The sequence below is a fragment of the Galleria mellonella genome, unplaced genomic scaffold, assembly GCF_026898425.1.
Source record: "Galleria mellonella isolate WM207_F2 unplaced genomic scaffold, CSIRO_AGI_GalMel_v1 utg19, whole genome shotgun sequence".
Taxonomy (NCBI): Eukaryota; Metazoa; Arthropoda; class Insecta; order Lepidoptera; family Pyralidae; genus Galleria; species Galleria mellonella.
In genome coordinates this window covers 1210313-1233862 of record NW_026442028.1, presented here as the reverse complement: position 1 = coordinate 1233862, position 23550 = coordinate 1210313, and the positions used below count along the sequence as shown (strand labels likewise).

At 32.7% G+C, this 23550-nt stretch overlaps 4 protein-coding genes across 5 annotated transcripts; 2 read left to right on the top strand and 2 right to left on the bottom strand.

The window, feature by feature from the left end:
* Positions 1-5998: 5998 nt before the first annotated feature.
* On the bottom strand, positions 5999-14610 carry LOC113517934 (exonuclease 1). 2 transcript variants are annotated; one of them, XM_052894102.1, is made up of 11 exons: positions 14177-14610; positions 13906-14025; positions 13535-13586; positions 11767-11976; positions 10981-11196; positions 10496-10655; positions 9868-10004; positions 8504-8718; positions 7314-8007; positions 6662-6873; positions 5999-6117 (listed from the first exon to the last, which is right to left on the bottom strand). In XM_052894102.1, exons 1-11 carry the CDS (start codon positions 14335-14337, stop codon positions 6099-6101), a joined length of 2196 nt encoding a protein of 731 aa, XP_052750062.1. In that variant the 5' UTR covers positions 14338-14610; the 3' UTR covers positions 5999-6098. The 2 variants fall into 2 exon arrangements, with proteins under 2 accessions (XP_052750062.1, XP_052750064.1); XM_052894104.1 differs by having other exon boundaries at positions 14173-14286.
* A 2021-nt stretch (positions 14611-16631) lies between these two features.
* On the top strand, positions 16632-18705 carry LOC116413458 (mitochondrial cardiolipin hydrolase-like). Its single transcript, XM_052894101.1, has 2 exons — positions 16632-17322; positions 17919-18705. Exons 1-2 carry the CDS (start codon positions 16977-16979, stop codon positions 18272-18274), a joined length of 702 nt encoding a protein of 233 aa, XP_052750061.1. The 5' UTR covers positions 16632-16976; the 3' UTR covers positions 18275-18705.
* Positions 18696-21151, bottom strand: LOC113521204 (mediator of RNA polymerase II transcription subunit 10). The gene is made up of 3 exons (XM_026906669.3): positions 20841-21151; positions 20679-20762; positions 18696-19506 (listed from the first exon to the last, which is right to left on the bottom strand). The coding sequence occupies exons 1-3, from the start codon at positions 20960-20962 to the stop codon at positions 19317-19319; spliced, it is 396 nt and encodes a 131-aa protein (XP_026762470.1). The 5' UTR covers positions 20963-21151; the 3' UTR covers positions 18696-19316.
* Positions 21152-22025: 874 nt separating this feature from the next.
* LOC113521335 (mitochondrial thiamine pyrophosphate carrier-like) lies at positions 22026-23525 on the top strand. The gene has a single exon (XM_026906855.3). It carries the CDS (start codon positions 22242-22244, stop codon positions 23208-23210), a length of 969 nt encoding a protein of 322 aa, XP_026762656.1. The 5' UTR covers positions 22026-22241; the 3' UTR covers positions 23211-23525.
* Positions 23526-23550: the final 25 nt, after the last annotated feature.

Here is a 23550-nt window from a genome sequence, read left to right as displayed (position 1 = left end):
TTTTTGTTTTATGTATGTACAGTAGGTAGGTAGATAGTCTATATCGAGACAAAACACGATGCACCTGATATTTTGCTAGTAGGCTCTTTGATAGGTTTAAAAGCTTATATTGATCCAGTGCGTAGGAGATACTACGTAGTCTTTTCTTTTCTTAATTTAATGAAATTTGGTGAGATCGTGTGATACTCCCTCCTACCTTATGTGACGTTCATTTGAAATATTGATACATTTTTATTCATATTTATGGATGAGAAAAATATGTACTATTTATGTAGGTACATTTTTACTTCATTCTCTTATTTAAATGAAATAACAAAAGAATAAAAAATGAGGTGTTATTTTCATTGTTTGCTGTAAAAAAGCAACTTCAATAAATCGTGACAATATATATATATATATATATATATATATATATATATATATATATATATATATATATATATATATATATATATATATATATATATATATATTTGGTTACAAATCATTTTCATACGTATTCCCACGGTTCTCAAGCTTAGCCTATGAGAAACCAAACAAGAAACGTGTAAGATCATAACCCAGAAGACCCTATGCATTTTATAAAAGTTCCGTTTTCTGATTTGACCGAACCGAGAAACCAATCCGAGACTTCATTTACAGAAAACAACACTGCCCCTACGCTACGAATGTCATCAATGTCATCAATTAATCTGCAGAAAAGGGTGGCATCCAACTCATTGCTGACGTTATCGCACGCCAACACAAACCAAACCAGCCATATTAATGCTGAGAACAACTTTTCGAAGCTCCCAGCACCCTTTAAAAATACAGGGCCATGTTTTTTCAGGTTGCCGCAATATTGTTTGCATCACGACTCCCCATTATCATGAAACAAAACAAAAATCCGTTACAATAACACCGCAGGCCGACGGTTTATACAGACTGCGTAATGTCAGGGCCCGATCTAGGGGGAAAGAGCAATTGCCCAAAACGGCAAAAGTGAGGGGTTCTAAATTGAGATAGAGGGTGACTAACGACTAAAAAAGAGAATGAGCACTCAACCTATTCCGGGCTTACGTTGCATGTTTTTTTTTCTTTTTTATTGTAATTGCAGTACAATACTTGTTGTACCTACAATGTCATTGTAAATGGCGTTAAATATCATGTTTGCCCAGCACGGCAAAATAGCTCAATCGGGTCCTGTGTTATGTAGATAGCTATGTGTATTTAAAACCGACCGCTTTTACCAAAACGTTGCTTTGTATGCAAATAGTTGATTGAGAATCGGACAATTCGACAATTTTATTTTAATCTAGATTAAGTAGACCAAAGTTTGCATATATAGTGCTCTTGTGACGTCTAGGGACCTAAAAGTGTATCCAGTTAGAATCGTGTTCTAAATTAATCCAAGCGCAAATCCAAACTAAAACATTTTCAAGGTGAAACATGCCTTTGTAGGTTAGATATATGTATATATTTTTTTATTTTTAAATCTTTTATATCAATAGACGCCGTTATAGATTGTCATAAATGCTGTAGATATTCCTGTGGGACAGGGGATCGTTAGTAATGGGAACCAGCAGACCCATAACAGTAATCGTCCCCTGTCTATTCGATTTCCATACGGTCTTCCCTTAATACCACCGTTATTTGATTAGTAATTAATTTTTGTCAAATTTGTTTCAATTATTTCATATAAAAATATAGACTTGATGATCAGATAATTCCGCAAACTATCCGATATGGCATGTAAAAGATTTAATACAAATAGATAAATAGTACTGTACTGTAGTTACTACCTACTCAATAATAGGTAGGTCGTAGGTACTTAAGGGCGTACCCATTCAATTCAATCTGATATTAGTACAGAATTTCTAGACATCTCAAGCAACTATGTTTACCCTTTAGAGGCCCTTAACTTTCGACTTTGTAGGTTATAACAAATTCAAATAGATTATTGAACTGCAAATATCGAGTAAACGATTCAATAAACAATTTTATCATACTAATATTATAATTGTAAATATATGTTGATATTTGTAATCTATTTGGTAGTTAATCATTCAAGCTACTAGGTATTGTGGATTAATATATAGGATACTTTTTCACGTAAGCAGCCGCTTGATAAAGCTAGTTAGTCCTACTAATATGTACTAGGGGGAAAGGGATTGTTAGTAATCATTACTACCAACATACCCTATCAGGTCGACCTCCACGCAGTTCCCCCTGAAAACCATTGTGATTAAATCTTGCTGAATTCGTCACGATGGGCTAACTGACCTGCTTTCTACTTCACCTATCATCCTTCACTGGTGCACCACCAGTGTATACCGATAGCGCAGGCGAAGTTACCATTCTATTTTCATCCATAAAAAGAAACTAATATGTACTATAAAAATGGAAGTTTGTCAATTACATTAAAATGCCTGAAGAGATTTGAATAAAATTTGGTACATGAGTAGATTACTTTCCTTTTTTTAAACAACAGGAAAGATGTATAGTGCAGATCCACACGGTTTAGGGACCGTGTGGGTACTGCTGGACTCCTACTGATTGAATAACTTGACGATATACCTACCTCCTGTCACAAAGCGAAAATGTAACGGTGATGCCAATTATACACGACCACGACACTGACATAAATAATAATATCCGAAATTAATATATAATAAATAAAAATATATATTAAATTAAATAAATATAAAGTACGAGTATAAAGTCGTATAATAATTCACGAGAGCCAAATCACAAGAGATAACTAGAATTATATACATGAGCAGTACCATGGACATAACAGAGTATACTGTTTCGCCCATGATACCCCCCATGCGTTGCCATTCCTGAGGAGTCAGGTGTTATTCCTTTGTACCCTGTAAATTCACTGTCATATTCCACCATTCAAACCAAAACACAGCCATGTAAACACGACTGTTTCATGGTAGAAACACGAATGGGACAGAGGTGTCCAAGCAAATGACTTTTGTAGATAGATAGATACTCTTTATTATTTCCTCCAAAAGATTACAATAGTAAACTTATAAATATAAATAATTACAAGAAATAATCACAATGAGAAAACAATGGGCGACCTTATCGCTAAGAGCGATCTCTTCCAGGCAACCTTTGAATGGAGAGGAGTAATAATAAACAATTAAGCACGATGAAAAATTTTGTTAGTTCTAGATATAGGAGATGTAATACATATAATAATATAAATGTACAAAGTCTTCCTCTGGTAAAACATGATATTAAACATCTCTACAAAAAAATATATACACTTATTTACAAGAAATAATAATTAAGAATTGTAAACGTACTTATAATGCGATTTAATATATTTCAATAATATTGAATTCAATCGTCACTCGTAGGAACCAAGCCAATGCTAATTCTATCGTCAACCAATATTGAATTTCATCGAAATTCGTTATAGCGGGAGAAATTTTAATTACACGCTAAGTGGAAAATATTCAAATGAACCCGGAGACTAAACAATAGCAACATTCATTCGAAACCAATTTAATTTTGGGGTCGCCGCGTGCGGATTAACCGTCACCCATAAAGTATGCCTAGCTAGACATTTATTCATAGGTTTTATTGTTATTAAAACCATTTTTGTTTGTTTGTTATTGTTGTTCGCCTGATACCTGTAGAAGAGATGCCACAAAACCCATAGTTATATATTTATTTATTTACACTTTATTGCACCAAGTAAAAAGAGAAATAACAAATAAAGTAAAAATGAATGAGAAGTGATACAAAAGGCGGCCTTATCGCTAAGCAATCTCTTCCAGACAACCTTTGGGTAGAGGACATTGAGAAAAAAAACGGGTAAAGTTATTGTATAAGTGTATATTTTAATGTAATAACTACCGGTTTAACTTACGTGTAATTAGCTCGATGAAGCTCGACTAATTTCGAGGTCAAGAATTGATCCCGAAACTAATCGAGCCCATGTATTACAAGAATTGAATTGACATTTACAGTCAGAATAATTAATATAATAATATTAATAAATTAAAATGAGTTAGATATAAATTTTTATAAATAATATTAATATATAAACAAATAAGTAGTATTTTATATAGTAGTAACACTATAATATATCGTAAGAGGCGACTAAGGATACTTAATGGTCGAAAAATGGGCAGCAACCACCAACCCGCCTCCCAAGCGTGGCAACTACTAAAACCAAACCCCATAAGAGGGATTTTGCTTCCTTAGAGGAGGCCTATGTTCGACTGTAAACATTAATGACTGATATGAATGAATTAAAAAAAAAAAACACTATAAAAAGATAAAAAAACGCCCTGTAATAGTCTAATAGAACCCTCTCGTATTGTGGAATTTCCAAGGACAACAAAGAAAGATAACCATGTACGAACAGCATGCAGAATCACGATTAAGAGAGATGACCAATCCCATTTTGTAATTCATCTCTGGTAAATGAAACCTCTGAAAATATATATGTATATAAACAATTATAGGAAGTCTCTCTCTCCCTCTTATCCCTGAGTAATATAATATAGGCTATATTTTATTCCGGAAATGCCACGGGATTAAGAGTTAACGGGTTCGCGTTTACGAAACCAACGGGGAATTTTGTATCAGATAATTTATGATTTTGTTCTATAACAGACTTTTTCTTTGGATAAAATTAAAATTAGTATATAATAAATCACGAGTAAAGCTTTTTTGTATAAAAATATCATAAAAATTTGTTTACAAATAGATATCATAATATACAAAAATACATTCGAATTGAGAATTTTTTTAAAGTCAGCTGAGAAAGAACAGTTTTAGATTTGTTTTATCTTTCATAGGTGATATTCTTTCGGAGACGCTAATTCACGTTTCTTATAACTCAAGGTATCCATACTATTCACCATTTAATGTTAGCATATTGACATACTAATAGGATTTACTATGGTACCCACAAAAGGATATTAATTTTTTTTTTTAATAAGTGGAAATGAAACAGCGATACCGCCCGTGCTATTGATATACATTGACGGAGCACCAGTGAGTGACAATAGATGAGCAGGTCAGTTCGCCCATTCTGGCGAATTCAACAACTATTAACCATGATGGTTTCCTCCAGGGGGAACCACATAAGGGTTTTCTTTTTTTACAAGATGATAGTGAATCGGTACACACTAGCGGGGCACTAGTGAGGGAAGATAGGAAAAAATGAAGCAGGACAGTTGGCCCATAGTGACGAATGTGTAAGAATTAATCAAGATGGTTTCCAAGAGAAATCGTGTGGAGGTCGACCTGACGTGGAATACTGTTCGCCGAATATTGGGGCAACTAGTCCCCATTACTAGCAATCGCTCCTCCTCCCGATCTAGTGGAGTATATTGCTAGCAATAGAATAGTTAGATTCCATTTTTAACAATCCCTCTTTCCGATATTAAAGTATAAGAGATAAACTCAAAAATAACTCAAACAATTTTTAAAAATTCTGTCACTTATAAAAAGCTACGTTATCAGCGAATAACATATATTATTTTCAAAAATTGTATCTACCCGTGCGAAGACAGGGCGTACCTTTAGTATAATACATAGTGCTTGCCTGTCTTATAATAATCATTTATTGCCATAATTACCTTTACAGTATTCTAGGTATGAACAAATACATAATGTATTAGACTGTAAATTGTCACTGCCCTGCCAAAAACGAACTATTCTCAAAAATCTTATAGTGTCCCTCGGAATGATGAAAGGATTCTAATATTCCATATATATAAATCTACTCAGACATTTAAAATTTATGGTGGAATAATAAACTTGCATACATACACACATACAAGAATCCTGAAACCATTCCACTTCTGTTGCGGGCAGTTGTGTACCACATCCAAAATAAGTCATATGAATTAAAGTCAATATTAAAAATTAAAACTTTATTTTCCATTCCACACTCCAGTGGGGCATTCAGAACAAATGAAATCACAGTCAAAACATTATATGAGTAATATCACAATTAGAAAATGCATTTTTCTATTCCGTCACATATATAAACAAACAGAAAATCTTGATACTAGAATATACAATATTAACACATCACTTAACTCACAATTAAAACTTATATCACTAAGTTGTATTTAAAGCTATCACCTCTTCAGAACTGGCCTGTAAAACATTAACAATAATTATGAAATACGTAGAGGTTAAAAGTCACAACATAATGCTCAATTTCCAAATTTAAATCCACAGAAATATATTGTTTTATGCAAAGATAACTAATCAAGACTAAAATATGAAGCATGTCGGCATTCTAATACTTTATCTGTCAATTTATTAACTTAATTTTTTTTATACAACTTAGAATGGCAAACAAGCTGACGGCCTACCTGATGGAAAGTGGTAACCATCGCCTATAAAAATGAAATTAGGATCGTCCTAATTTACTGCGGCTAAATTTCAATTCTAAATAAATAATGCTACACAAAGTTTATATAAAAAAAAATTGTTAAAAATTCACAGGAACAAATGGTATTTTCAAATAGGTTTAATTGTGGAAATGGTTTGCTATTGATATTTGATTATTATTAACATTTGATTATATTGCCCACTTTTGTCAGTTGCCAAATACTATATAAATATTGGGATAAATATAATAAAGCAAACTATACGTGAGTGTTCTAATAATTTAAAAAATAATAGATACACTTACTTTTTCTGAAACCCAAATTTACTCAGCAAAGTGGGTTGATTACTTGGTAAAGATGTTGTCCTTTTGAGTGTAGATACTTTACATGTGGACCTCTTAACGCCGTTGATCCCACTTATTATTTTATTGGGCTGACTATTAGGGATTACGGATTTTTGAGATGTGTCACCATTCCAGCATAATTTCGATTTCGGCGAAGTTGATCCAAATGAGCTCTAAAAATGCAATTTATATTAAATTTATTACTTAACGATGTATAGTTTATATTCACGACGAAGTAAATGTCGTGTTATGAGATACCAGAAAACACGTAGCTAAGAGCGCTGCCCAGAACACACAAAACTGAGCTAATGTAGAAAAGTTAGTTACCTAAATTAGCCCAAACAAGAATCAATACCCATTTACGCAAAGTGACATGCTAACCACTGCACCATAGAAGTGATCAATAAGAATGCAATAGGTAAACAAGTCACCACTCCATTTTATCCGCAGGATATCATAAGACGAGACTAAGGAAACAAGTATACATCAGTGTAAGAGAAAACTAGAAATAAAACCAAGCTGTCTTGGCAACATGGAATTAGGTTCTCAGATCTTCCTCTTATGGAGATAATTATAAGTTCATGGGTTGTCATAGTATATATGTATAACTAACCTGTGAATCGACCGGCGTAACCAAAGTCTCCAAAGGATATGTATTTTCAATCACCGAATCTTCACTAAATATATCATTGGGCAATTTTTCTTCAAGTACCCTCAAAGGATTCATGTGTCGCAGACTAGGCTCTAATATGGGACTTCTTTGACTCTTCACAGGGCTGTTCTGTGGTGAATTTTCTTTCTGTGAATTACTCAATTGTGAATCAGGTATCTCTATACATTCCGTGTCGATTTCTATTGGACTCGTCACAGTTTCAACTGCCTTAACTCTGAAGGGGTTCCTACTTAATTTCTCTGGAGATTCCTCTATTGTAACACTATCATTAAAACTTCTATCCTTACAAGTACTCGTTGAGGTATCACTTGAGATAGAATTAAAAAATTTACTCTCCACAATATTATCATCTAGGACAGTTCTTGGAAATTTACTAAGTTTTTTCATTACAGAATAACTGCCATTTTTTAGGCTACATTTCTTGAATGATCTCCGTTTATTCTCCAAAATAGGGGATTTCTCTTTTTGTGTATCGAGCTCTGGTAAAATATCTGCATCATATAATGCCATGTTATGACTGCCTTGAGTTTCAAACTGTGTAAAAGATTCGTTCAAACCACTATCATTGTCTGATTTATGCTTTTTAGCCACAGGTTCCATACAGTACATGTTACTTAAATTTTCTATAGTCAAACTGAAAACATATAAAAAGATTTATATTACAAAAATCTATATATCAATACCTATCTTCGCTCTAAATCTTTAATAGAATATTCAGATATAACTGAGTACCAATGGCCTCTTTGTCATGATGAGGAAGAAACACTACATAACATGATTTAAGGTTACAACCCACTTATGCACAAACAACATATCTCCTTTGAAAGGGCGAACACAAGTGATTTCAGAGGATGCAATGTTATAGGTTTCTCTGCCTGACATAGCCCATTTGTCACTAATAATAATACTAGGATAATCATCATGAAGAGAGGCCTTCATGATGATTATCCTAGTAGGCCTGATCTCTTAAAAAAAGGCACATTATATATTCTTATACATGTTTTTGAGCATACTTAAAAAGCTCCACTCACACCCTGGTATGGACGCCAGACAATACTGAGTCCAAATGACCCTCGACCATTAAGTCACACATTATACAGATTGGCAAATAATAGTCTAAAATAACATACCTTTGATCTTCTGTTTCGGGAATATATTTACTAACTAGATTCACTATTTTCTTTTTGGGTCTGGTCAGCGGCGCAGCTATTATAGGTTCGAGTTTCTTCACTTTCTTTTGCCACGGACATGGATCCTCTAAATAATTTTTGTAATTCTCATTCCAAATACTAGGATGTGTTGATACACCTTTGTCTTTCCAACTGTTTGTCTTTATATGACCATTCTGAAATGAATTGTTATTATTACAAACTGGGTATATCCCGCGGCTTTACTTGCGTCCAATAAGATAACAGTATTTGGACTTCCAGCAGCAGTATTTCCGAACCTATACGACATCATAACCTTCAAGAGCATATTCCTTTTTAAAAGGCTGGCAGCACACCTACAATGCCTTTGGTATGGTGGGTGATCATGGGCGGCGGTAGTCACTTACCATCAAGTGAGCCATATGCTCATTTGCCCCCTGTGTTGTAAACAAAAAAAGTATACTATGATTTTCATGTTTATGCTTTTTACCATCATGACTTCTAAAGGTCTACGTATTAATTTAAATGCCCAACTTAATCTCTTGTAATGAAAAACACTGTTAATAAACTAAATTAATAATCCATATGGCAGAAGTATGCTGGTACTCTTCATAACAAAGCTACATTCATAAGGAGTTATTTATTAAATACTAGTTTTTCCCCGGGGCTTCGTCTGCGTGGCCAAAAAATAGCATATATCCTTCACCGTTCAGTGTGTGTTAACCAAATATCACAGTGATTGATTAAGCTGTTAAGACGCTTAAAGGTAACAAACAAACAAACTCACTTTCATATTTATTTATTTAAATTTTAATGCACTGTAAAACTCTATGTACATTTGGCGGACTTAACACCGGACGGTGTTCTCCACCAGTCAACCATTGAGCAAACCGAGAAATATATAGGCTGTGCATTTTTTAATAGAGGAAAAATAAAGCAATGCTTATATTTCTATTTAAGAATGTAATAAAATTCTAACTACAAATATTAAGAATGTAACATAACATTTACGCAATACGGCGCAAACGAATTGTTTCGCTGTTGGGTAGGGTGCGTGTTAGCTCAAACAGTGTCCTGAAGACAATTGCTGATAAAATGGACTGTCCCATCCTAAAATATTAGGTGGGACAGGTTATCAATGTAAGAGCGTTATATAAAGAGCGCTCATTTAATAACATAGGTTAAGTCAATTTGTAACTAACAAAATGGGCCTTATGTAGTCTAATTAAATAAATATTATTATTATTATAACAACAACAGAGTAGGATCCAAGCTATTGATGCACAGTCAAGAACTTCCTATCAATACATGCATATTTTGTAGCAAAAAAATGAGATGATACTTACTACATTCTCCCGACGATCTGGATGCCAATCATCCATTACCTTCAATGTGAAGGGGTCCAAATTACCAAGTGCTAGCTGAAAAGCTATCTTGGGGTCCAACAACTCACCGGCGTTGACGCACAGCGCCTGTTCTATATCTGCAAAACAAAATATTCGTAATTAGAATACTTTAGAATTTGTATTCCAAAAAAAAAAACAATTCCAAACATTCAAGACACAACCAGTTATTTTTATTAAAAACCAAAATACTGAACGGATTTTGATAAAATTTCTAAAAAAACCAAATCGGTTTATAAATGACAGAGTTAAGAGGTAACAAACATACAAAAAATATAATCAAGCCTCCATCTTTTTGGAAATAGGTTGATTAGTAGTAATTAATTATTATTATTATTTTAGCCATTAACTGTCCACTGCTGAACATAAGCCTTCTCCATAAGGGGAGTTTTGCCAGTAGTTGACACGTTTGGATGCGGAGTTAGGCTTTTACAGATGTTTTAAGAAGGATGCTGTTGCCCATCCACCACCATAAGCTCTCTTAGTCACCTTTTACGACGCTCACGGCAAAGAATGGGATGGACCATTCTATGCCTGGACCTACAAGACAAATAATGATTTATATTATTACCTTCATCATCAGGTTCGGTGAGCCTCACCATTTGCCTGTCCAATGGGTCGTATACATACTGGTGCTTGAATGTGGCTTCGGCCTTTAAGAAGCTCTCTCTATACTCATCTGTTACTATTAAATTTGACTTGTTGAAGAAACTCGGTAATTTTCTAAGAGCCTATAATCAATAACAATAGAAATATAATTCATTTTTAATATTATTTTTATACATCTTATTATGCTTTAAAGTTTGCAATCAACAGCTATCTACAGACCAGTAATAATACAAATACAATCTACTTTATAAAAATAAATACACAATATTTATCATATTTTTTATTTGTTTTAGTTTTTGTAACAAATAAATAAAATACCGATTTCAAAACAATGTACTCACTTGTACCCCGCCGGTGCACACCGATAGCGCGGGCAGAGTTACCATTCCATTATCATCCATTAAAAAACCTAACCTACACATCTCTCATATTATTATTACTACTTACGTTAGCGAAGTTGGATTCGCGCGTGGCCGTAACGAACTGCCGAGCCTTCGCTAACCCAATCCCTGGCAGCGACGAGAGATAATCGCATCCCGACATGATGCACATCTGTCTAAATTTATCGAACGTGTAATGTTCTATTGGGCATTTCATCACCAGAGGCAGTTTAGCTGTCTCTACTAGAGTGCCGGTACCATCGAGATCCATTTTAAAAAGTACCTGAAATTATTGTAGATTACGCATTATGTAAACATAGAGAAGCTTATTTATAAAACAAAAAGTAAAAAGAAATCAAGTGGTTGATTTGAGACATGAACAATGTGGAGACGAAGATTAAACACTAAAAAACCATGTCAATTAGCTAAAACTAACTTGAAATATTTAACCTGATAAAAAGTAATTGTTGCAGATACTAGTTAAAACTCTTTCTTATATATTCATTACTTTATTACTTTGACATAATACTATAAAACAAAAAATAAAAAATAAATAAACTCTGAAGGTAATTTAATTTCTATAGAGATAACCATCATCTATAGACATGAATAAGAGAAGACCTCTGTTGTGATGCCCTTCGTAAGGATTTAGGTATATGTCATACCCAATAATTTACTACCATATCATATGATTTTAAAAACAACCATGAAATCACAGTTGCCTGTCATCAGAAACAACAACAGAATAGATTGAACTAAACTGAAATATCAACAGTAACGACTTTTAAAAAAGTTTCTCTTTGATAATAAATTTACATGTAAACTCTACTGAAAAAAATAAAATACATCCTACCTTACTACATCCAAATAAAATGAGATCAGAATCCTCAGTTATAACTAGGTGGGCGATATTTTTAATGTTCAAATAAGCCAATTGCGAGTCTGCTTCATATGGTGCCACAATGCAATCCACATTGATCTTGCGGCACTCTCTGATGAGGCCGAGTGCCATCGCATGGGTGATATCCACACTGCGTCGCATGTATGATCGCGCCTCATCTATCTGTAAATGACCATTGATACTTTATTATCATAATATTTAAATAAACATAGTCTAGGGGAGAAAGGGATTGTTAGTAATGGGGTCAAATAGCCCTATTACTAGCAATATACCCTGTCAGGTCGACCTCCACATGGTTCCCTCTGGAAACCATCGTGACTAATTCTAGTTTAATTTGTCAGGATGGGCTAACTGACCTATTTTCATTTTCATCTGTCATTCCTCACTGGTGCCCCGCCAGTGTATACCAATAGTGCAGATGGGGTTGCCATACCATTATCACCCATTAAAAAAAAAAACATAGTCTAGTATAAACATGTCATTGAATTTATAATAGAAACCTAAAACAATTATTTACAAACCATTACAGTAATGGGTCAAAATTGACATCAGTATTAAAAGATATTAGAAGTGGCCCATTTTGCAGCTCCTTACTAAAGATATTAATGTGAAAGTAAACTTGTATATTTGTTAAAGGTATCACCTATTGAAGCCGTAACACCAAATAACTATTTTAATATAGGTGGGTAGTATTTGGAATAGAGAAATATTTAGAATATAAAAGGTATTTTAAATTGTGAGCTTTTTTTTTATGAAAATATCACAAAAAAAATTATAAGGAATGAACCACTGTGAAGAAATAAGAGATATTTATCAGATATTATTTTTCATCATAATAATAATAATGTTTATTTATTTATCTCACAACTTTGAGTACAAAGAAACACTTAAAATAATACCATAGATACATCAAAGTTGTAGAGAACTGATGCCTAAACTGAATGGGTATCCGAAGAACCCATATCACAAACCACCAGGACCCCTCCCTGGCATGAAACAGTTTATGGTAATACATACAATTGAGAAATCATAAGCTTCATAACTGATGCTGTAATTACCAAAATTTGAAATTAATATACATTACTTATTTAAAAAAAAAAACACCATAATTAAAGTATATTATATTACAATTTTATAAAAATGTAGAACAGTAGAAGCACTTTTTACAATGATTTATTCAAATTTGAAATTCCCTCAAGAATCAATATAGTTTTGTTAAGATACTAGTTATTACATTGCATACAGTATTACAGATGACATCTTTTCCTGTATAAATTATGACAAAAATCAAATCTATATTAATCTAGGACATGTGTATGAAATTTCATTCAAATCTGAAGCCTACCATGAAATGTTTTCCAAAATTTCAGGGCTGAATGAAAAACAAATTTGTTGTTAAAATTACATAATACATCAAATCAATTTACTGGGATGATTTTGGTATGAATGAAAACATGAAATTGAATCTGAAAATTCAGAATAGCATTTCATGGTAGACCCCTAATTAGCTAGTCTACTATGTTTAGGTACATAACATCCAAAAACCTTTTCAATTAAATTAGAAAAGTATGTATGTATTAATTACAAGTCCCAATCCAAACTCCTGATCCATTTGACAAATAGACTAATATTCTCCTCTATGTAGTATAACCAGTACCTAATATTAGGAAATTAATGGGCTATATTCATTATGAGAAGTAAATATTTAAGAAAAAATTACCTTTCCAAGACTTAATAATTCTGCAGCTCTCTTCTTAGATATGTCCCGAGATCTATAATCATCAATGTAAGTATTAAATTGTTAATTTAGGTTCACCAAATAATAACTAAATATTGTGTATTTAATACATACAGCCCCATCTAGCCCCAAACTAAGCAAAACTTCGACTACATATATTAGCTGATACACAAATACATTCTTATTATATTAACATATATAACTCTATCTTCATACCAGTTTTCTTTCAGAGCAGACAGAAAGATTTAAGTGGTAAAGGCCTTCCTCAAAACTATTTGGTCATTTTACTTAGGCTACTTTAGGGTGAAAATGTTGCAAGTAAAATGCAGTGTAAATTAAATCAATATACTCACTCCCTCCTTTTAGATTCAGTCATTGCTTTAGCAGGAAGGTGCCGGCCATCAAATACAAGAATGGGTTTTATATTTTTCGACAGGAGCATAGTCACATACTTTAAACAATACTTTATATGTCTGAAAAATCAAATTATCGTCAAAATAAAATAATGGAAAATACTATGCTCTAGTAACACATTTTTTAATTATAGTTAGTAAAAAAATAACAGCTATGTAAACAATTGTATATTTCTTAAAAACGTAAGATAATTATGTATACGATACCTACATATCAGTTTCTTCACCTCGCACCAATTTGTCAGCACAAGCAAAAGCTCCCTTATGGAGCCAACAGTAAGAATCAATAGCTACAGTGCATCCATTAAATTCACTAACATTGACCCGTCTGGATGCTTTTTCTATAAAAGGTAGTAATCCAGTAATACCCATGATTGTTTATTCTCGAATGTAACTTAAACTCTAATTGAGATTTTTAATATTTTTACTCCACAATTAAAATACATGTCGTAAATATTAAAAATATGTCTAGATACACTTCAAGGCATGAACTAGATAAATTATTAATTAAAAAATCCGATAAACCTAATAATCATTTTGAGACAATAAATGATAATTCCTACTATTCTAATAAAAGAGAAAAATATGAAAGAAAAATGTTAAATACACGATACTTATAGTTGGGGTTCGCGCCAACTTGCGACATCGAAAATACAATTGTCAATGTCAATGTAGGTACCACAGAGTAAATAATCCGAATACTTTATGACCATATCGAAAAAAAACAAAATAAAAACAAACAAAAAATAATATAAACAATAATATTAAAAAAATTTAACGTTGGCTAAGATATAATGATAGTAATAAAAATATATACATATAGCAACTATCCAAAAATATATAAGCATGCGATTCGCCTGATGGTAAGTGACCACCACCATGATCACTCACAAGACTAGAGGTGTGGTGTATTACCGGCCATCATATTCCGTCTTTTATATTTTTATATTGTTTTTCTATTGTTCTTATGTTTTTACAATTCTGTCATTAGTCTTTATGTTTTCCTACCGATGAAGACGTGATAAAAGAGAACTACAATATTAAGCATTTTTATTCAAGCCGTTTCTCTTAAGAGGCATCGCAGATGGCCTTTTAAAAAGAAATATGTTATTTTTTTGAAGTTTATGATGTCGTATCGGTTCGGAAATACTGCTGCTAGAAGTTAATTACAAAGAGTGCTTATGCGTTGAAGAAAGTGCCTTGAAAAACGCATAGTGGAGGATCGCCTGTCATCCAAATGGTTGGGATGGAACTTTAGTTTGTGTCGAGTTATACGGTAGTGAAAAACAGTAGCAGGTATCAATCCGAATAATTCATCAGGGCACTCGCCATGATAAATTCGGTAGAAAATGCACAAAGATGCGACATCTCTACGCAGCTTCAGTCAATAATTTGAGCCGCCCGATTTTGAATGCGGTCTAACGAGAAAAGCGGGTACTGTAGCGCGCCTGTTCATAAATGAGAACAGTATTCGATATATGGCCGGACTTGAGCTTTATACAGTTTCAAGCGGTATTTCGTCGCACTCTATTGAGCACTCCTAACTTTTTGAAGGCCATCATAGCCTTTTTCGGCGTTTTTTTTTTTTTGCGGTAAACATGCAGACTTGTCTTCTTAGAGTTGAATTGCACAAGATTGTGTTCACCGCAGATCGAAACTTGATCGAGTGAAGTTTCAATTTCAGACACAAGTCTGTTCCGGCACTCATCAGTATGTGCCCGCGAGACCGGTATATAATGCATTCCCCTGTACTATCATACGCATAGCAATGAATATTACTGATGTGTGATATATCATTAATATGCAGAAGAAACTGGATCAGAGATATTACACAACTTTGCGGGCCATCAGTATTCACAGATTTTAAAACAGAGCATGCTCCGTCGACTGCGACCTTAATGCTACGTTCCTTAAAGAAACTGGAGACCCAACTGCACAATCTTGCACTTAACCCAAATGAATTAGTTTTGAAATCAGTATTTTTTGCCACACCTGATGAAAGGCTTTCACAATATTCAGATTAACAGCTAAACCCTCTCCCTTATTCTCGATTGCCACTACCCATAGGCATACCCGTACTGGCGATCACAGATCAGCTGGTGATTTTCTAGGTACCGGGGCAGCTAACGGTTGATGATAGATTCCACGACTTTTGAGAATAAAAAAGTGATAGCTATGGGACTATAGTTAGCTGGTTCCGAGCGATCTTCCTTTTAGGGATAGAATGTACCAGAGCAGTCTTCCAAAACTTTGGGACTATACCTGATAAGTAACAAAGCTGAAAAAGACGTGTAAGAACCACAGCTAACTCTGGCGGACACGTCCTAAGCACAATTGGACTAATATCATCGGGCCCACTCGACTTATAGATTTCAAGGGAAAGAAGTGCTCTACGCACTGAGGTTTACGTTAATTTAATACCAGCCATAGAGTTCTTACAACGCGGGATGGCCGGTGGCGGTTTCTCCCCGTCATCCAACGTCGAGTTAGACGCAAAGACGGATCTAAGAAGATCCTCCTTGCGCAATGGTAAAAAGGATAATGACTGACACTAATCTAATTGTATTACGTATTTTAATATATTTACTCAAAATAATAAAAAAATTATTATGGCAAGTATGCAAAATATACTTGCCATAATAATTTGTCTTCTTAAATGTAAAATATACACATAGCGCTTATTTTAAAATTTTGTCAATAGATTCAAATCCGATGTACTTAGGTTTGAAAGATATGTATGTGTGTATCTAATTATTTATTACCTATTGTTAGTACTGGAAATCTAATTTATTACCTTTTTAATATTAAATAATTCTAGTTTTGTATATGCTTACAAATAAAAATATATAGTGTTTATATTTGTAGGGTAGTTGTAAATATTTTTAAGATTTTTTTGTGATAGGTAAAAGTGTTGTCCTATTTAACCTCTTATTTTTAATTATAAATTAAAATTTTCAAGATCGGTCTGAATACGCGACAAAAAATCCCATTTATGATTAAAATCAGCTAAAATGCGTATACATCCACGCATATTGACGTCGGCGATAGCTTTTGCGATTACTTGTGTTGTTTCCACGGCGGTATATTATTACAAGAGTAGGAACACCGAATTAAATGAAGTGATGGTGTTTTGTAAATTACAATACAACGCTTATAACTATTTCGATAAGTTAATTAGTTACATAGAAGCCGCCAAGCATAGTGTGAACGTCTGTATGCCGGGAATTCATAACCCAGCCATCCAGAGCCGGCTGGTCCAGTTAATAAAGAGGAAGAATATTATAGTGCGCATCATAATAGACCAAGCTGGGTATAATGATTCAACAGAGTTCCTTATAAAGGAGCTTCTTAATGCTGGTATGACAATTTTATACGTATTATTTGTATATTTCAAAATATAGGAGAGACTAAATTGGTATTTGTACTTCAGTACAAATAGAATAGTCTCAAGTATAGGTTTAGTGCATGTCAATTTATGCCAGCATGAGTAACTATATATATATGTACAGAGGAATAACACCGGACTCCTAAGAAATGGCAAGGCATGAGGGTATCGTGGGTTAAATAGTACACTCTCTTATGTCCATAGTACAGCTCATGTCTATAGGCGATGGTTACCACTTTCTATCAGGTACACGCCAAGATTTATAATTATGGACATTTTATATCCTAAGCTTGGAATACTCATTCGTCTCCCCAACTACCATTCTTATAAATCACTACACAAGAATCTGAAAAATAGAATACCTTTGCACTGCTTTGTAAACAAATCGCTGAAAATTAATGAATTTTAAACAATTCAATCTCTATTTTTACAAACTGAAAATTTTGAATCGCAATAAGCACCTAGAAATTACACTGCTATAATACATTGTTTAATCATCTATGAAAGCATAGCCGCTGGATCCATGCTCTAATAGATATCTACAGTTACCTGTGTACTCTCTTTTCAGGCGCGAAAATCAGATATAAAGTTAACGATCACATATACAGAATGCAACACAAGTTTTGCTTGGTAGATGACGAGGTACTCATGACTGGAACACTGAATTGGGGTAATGAGCGCACTTCCGACCATTGGAACTATGTATACATAACTAGTAAGAAGCAGTTAGTTGATCCAGTTAGGAGCGGGTTCTATGCAATGTGGAACGAACATTCAAGTGATATGAATATAGACACCCAATCATATGAAAGTGATTTAGAAACCGAATTCTCCGAAGATGAATTAAACAGCGAACATATAGAAAAAATTACTGAAATGGAAATAATTAGAGAAAATGAATCAACTACCGTATATATACGCTAATATGTTACTAGCTACAATTGTGAAACTGAAAATTTTCAATTTAAACATATCCAATTGAAAACTTTTTTATTGTTTTTATGTAATAGACTTTAAATTATTGTTAATATTTATAAAATACCATAAACACGTTTTTAATAATTAATTGTTGCAATGTATTGCTCGGCAAAGCTGGCCTTTGCCTGCCTAATTGTATTTCCTAATTTGCTAGCATCTTTGCTATCCAATATTATTTCCCTTAGGATGGAACTGCTTTTTATAAAGAAAAGTATTTCTTTATTCTATACTTAATATATTCTTGTCTTTTTCCGTTGCTATAATGTCTATTATAATCCTTATTATAAACTGTATATTTTTACGGTCAGCTTTGTACATTTTATTTTTATAGTGATATTTTAGGTTTATAAAATTAAATAAAACAAAGTAGTCTTGAATTATTTTTATGTAGCCTTTTTTCCAATTATAATACACTTAAAATAGTATAGAAAAACAAAGTATAAAATTACACCACTATCAAGTGCGTAAACTGGATTGAAAAATATGAGTTGACTGAATATTATGTAGGAAATTACTTTGACAAGCATGGCAATTATAGAAACTGAAAATTTTATCTATTATTTAGGAATAAATTAAATTTACATTAAAACCAATTTTGTGGTATTTTAAACCTTTACATCAATAACTTATAATAAAAAAAAAAACAATACACCAAGTTTAACATGTGACTGAAACCTACTATTAATTTAATTCATATGGGGCCTTAGGAACAAAAATTACTCTGATAATAAATTTTTTAATTGTAAATTTTTACTTTAGACATAGAAAAATTGTGATCCAAGATTGTAATTTTTAAACGAAAGAGTTTCTAAGTTCTTTATATACATATTAAGAACTAAGAAATTCATCTGTTTAAAAATTACAATGTTAGAACACATCATTTTCTATATCTAAGGTATGAAATTCAATTTTAGTAGTAATATTTTACTTAAACCTAGTAATTTATTTTTTTATAAATAAGTTATAAATTGATATTACATTTTCTTAACTATTCACCACCTCTAATAGCTTTATACTTAGCAATTTCATTGGGAAATGTTTTTGAGAGTTCTGAAAGAAGGTGACTCTTGAACCGCTTGTAGGAATCAATCTTGCCCTTTACTTCTTCATTTTTGGCTAGAGCCTTATCTATACAGTCCTTTGTATACAGCTGAGGATTGCGGCCCTGATCTATGTAGCTGTAAAGTAAAGTATGTAATATTATTATGTCATCAGTGAATAAATAAATAAAATTAAGCATGAAGTCTTGAATTAAGCAGAGCTCGTACTATGAAAACTAGACAACTTATAAACATACTCAAATACTTTTTTTTTTTGTAAATACATAAAAAACATCCAGACTAATACAGAGAAAATCATGAATACAAAGATTGCTAACTGCAAGAACACCAAGGTTGAATCCGTTTTGACAATGCACATGTAAAACCCTGACATTACAGGTGTGCATATTCTTTTATAATGATTTAACTATGCAAACTCTACAAGAGGCACATATAGGCATAAATAGGACACCTTTAAGACAAATTGTAATGTCAGTCTACAATTCTATAAATTTTAAAATATTTCAAAACTAATACAAAACACAGATGGGTAATATAAAGGAATATCTATATATTGTAGTTACAAAATATATGTTGAGTATTGGTTTTCCAATATATAATATAGAAATGAAGCACTCAATTGTAATGAATGGGGATATCTGATTAGTATAGGTGATACTGAACTGGGTGGATGATCTTTTATCCACTGTCATTGTCCAGAGGAAACCAATATATAGATATCAGAGCAGTACTAATATTATCCATGTCTAGAGCTAAATGACTTAAAGCACAAGCATTTCATAAACTAAAGAGTGAGTATGGTGTCTAAACTTTCTTATTTAAAAACAAAAGGTTCTGCCACATGCTGTATGCTCACAACTGTAATCTGTGATTAAGGAGTCAGAAACATTTGTCAACTATTATCATTATGATGATACACACATGTCACCATGCATATTTAAATCCAACCCTCCAGGTACCATAGTGTTATCATTCCAATTAATTTGGTTTTGTTTTTTTAATACTGCAGATAAAGATGTAATTTAAATTGACACAATAACATTTTACAGTACTATCCAGTCAATGTAAATTATTTTTGATTACCTAAATAAAGGAGATGGGGAGACATTTGCCCAGCTGTGAGATATCATGAGTTAATAATAGAATAAATAGAATTCAATAAGTATAATAAAAGGAGAACAATGAGATGATTCTGGACCTTCCATGGAAAATTTTAGAGGTTATTTGCACTCTTTCATAACACTTTAATTAGCAATTTTTTATGTATTTCTTTCCTATAGATTACTTACTCGAATACCTCTGTGGGGACGTGAATATCGTGTACTTGAGACTTGAGTTTATCGACTTCTTGCAGCCCCGTCACAAGCGATTGTCTGAAAGCAGGAAGCAATGTTTAGTAATAAAATCAATAGATCAGTAATTATATCTACATAAGTAATAAAATTTCTTACATTTTTTGATTCAGTACACTTTGACCTTGTGGTTGGAAATCGCTTACTATGATACGGATTTGTCTCACGTTTTCAATGAACATTTCTAATTGTGTCTCAAGATTCTCCAGCGGTGAAGACATTTTCGTTACAAATTAGTTGTCTATAATTACTACAGTACAATACAAAAATGTAAATAAAAAACAGGGCAACAATGATAAATGCGAAAACACTGCCCAAGGAATAAGTTCATTAAAGAGAAAATAAAACAGTAACAAAATAGACCAATATACTAACACAAACCAACGACAACAACGCTATGCTTTTATCAGATTTGTCAACTCGTCAGTGTTGCCAGATAAAATGGACCGGATTTCGTCAAAAATTGGACCTCATGGAGTCTAGTCTACCAATCATCATCATTTCAGCCATTATATCTTAAAGAACGGTCCTGACTGCATCCACTGACTCTTTACAACGCATTTCAGGTCGTTACTCCATCTAATAAAGGGTTGTCCAACACTGCGAAAAATTCGACACAATTTGTTTTTATTGAATTAAGTATTAGTTTATTTGATGAAAACCATGTCAGAACCTTCGACAGAGCAACATTTACACGATTAAGGTTGTATGTTTTTCTATTCAGTATAAGAATTAGTGAAGTGTTACCAGCAAATAATACAATATCAGATAAATCTTGAACATGATGTGATAAGTCATTCATATATACCTACGAAAAAAAAGAGAACTTAGAATAGAGTCTTGAGGTACAATCATTTTAATATATGATCCACGAGAATTAGCACCGTTTACTTCTACTATTTGAATTCTTGACTTTAAGTAAGATTCTATGAGTTCCAAAAACTTATTTCTAACTCCATAATGTTCGACGCAATCGAACGCTTTAGAAAGTTTATAAAATACACCAATAGCATTCTGCAAATCCTCCCACGTACTGAAAATTCTGTTAAGTTGACCTCTGTTATATTACAGATGAGTTACGCCATTCGGTTCCCTTTTTACGTTTTATATGTTTAATATTATCCATCTCTTTTGTTTAAGTATTTATGATTCGCTGTTATTGGAAATTAGACTTTACTTGATTAGCAAGTCACTGATTATGTATATGCACCTTTAGTGATTTGTAATCTGTGGTGTAAACAGTTGGGGTTGCCAGTTATTTCAAAAGAAAATTTTGAAGGTCATGAAAGGTGAGTTTGAAGTTTTGCTATTGGTTAGTTATTTTAGAGGTTACCTACCGATTTACGATTTGTTGCAAACTTACAAAACAGCACCTTTTTAAAAACGAAATAATATTTTCTAATTTTTAAAATTTTATTTTAATTAAATATCAAAATGGTTTTTATTTACATAAATTATAATTAGAATATTGTTCGTAAAATTTCGTTTTCTTGCATCATTATGATTAAATTGTTGAGTAATAATGCTGAAAAAATTTCTATTTATCAAACTGCATTTGCCGGTGGTGCCTCTGGTGCTGTTACAAGGGCCATAGCTCAGCCTCTCGACGTCTTGAAGATAAGGTTTCAGTTACAATTGGAACCAATAAAGTACGGATCCAAATACAGTTCTATTTTCCAAGCAGTCACTTCTATCATCAAAGAAGAAGGATTTACCACGCTTTGGAGTGGCCATGTTCCAGCACAATATTTATCAATAGTGTTTGGTATTGTACAATTTACTACATTTGAAAAATTAAGCCACTTATGTCAAAGATCTGATCCTCAATTTTATGTAGTACATAAACATTGGATTAATTTCTGTAATGGAGGTATCGCTGCAACACTTGCTACGGTTACGTCTTATCCTTTTGACACTGTAAGAACTAGATTAATAGCTGAAAAGAAGACTAATAAAGCTTATAGAGGCTTTATTCATGGGTTAACTATGATCATTAGGTGCGAGGGGCCCCGCGCACTATTCAAAGGACTGTTACCAACACTGGGTCCAATAGCGCCTCAAACTGGAATACAATTTGCTGTGTACAAGTTGTTTACTGAAAACATATTAAATAAAATTGCTTTTTTTCAAAGGCCAACAGGTGTATTAGGTGTAGTGGAGTCAACTTTATTAGCAAATTTAATTGCTGGCTCAGTCAGTGGTTTTGCAGCCAAAACTGCCTTATATCCATTTGATTTAGTGAAGAAGAGATTACAAATTCAGGGCTTTCAGCAGCATCGAAGTGATTTCGGAAAGCAAATGTATTGTAGAGGCATGCTGGATTGTCTCAAATTGACTATCACGGAAGAAGGGTTTTTGGCTCTTTACAAAGGTTATGGGCCAAGCATGTGGAAAGCAGTTTTAACAACAGCACTTCATTTTGCTGTTTATGATGAAATAAAACATTTTTTCTTAAGAATACAGACTTAGTGTGATACAAAATGTTTTTTTAGTATTTCATTATATACAGGTTATAAAATCATAGCTTAATTATGTATGTAGTTAGTTTGACTTTCATAATTCATGTAGTGATTTTGTGTTCAATATCATTATTAATATTATATAATTTCACATTATAAATATGTAAAATTTGTGTTCCTGCGAAATAGTCGCCAATTTTTTATAGTATTAGATTAGTATTTAGTATTTTAAAATTGTACCCCTGCTGTGATATTAAAATAATAGTCTTTCTTAGTATGTAAGGATATCAAACACATGTTTATATTTTATATTTAATTTATTAAATTATTTCTGTTTACAAATATACTTT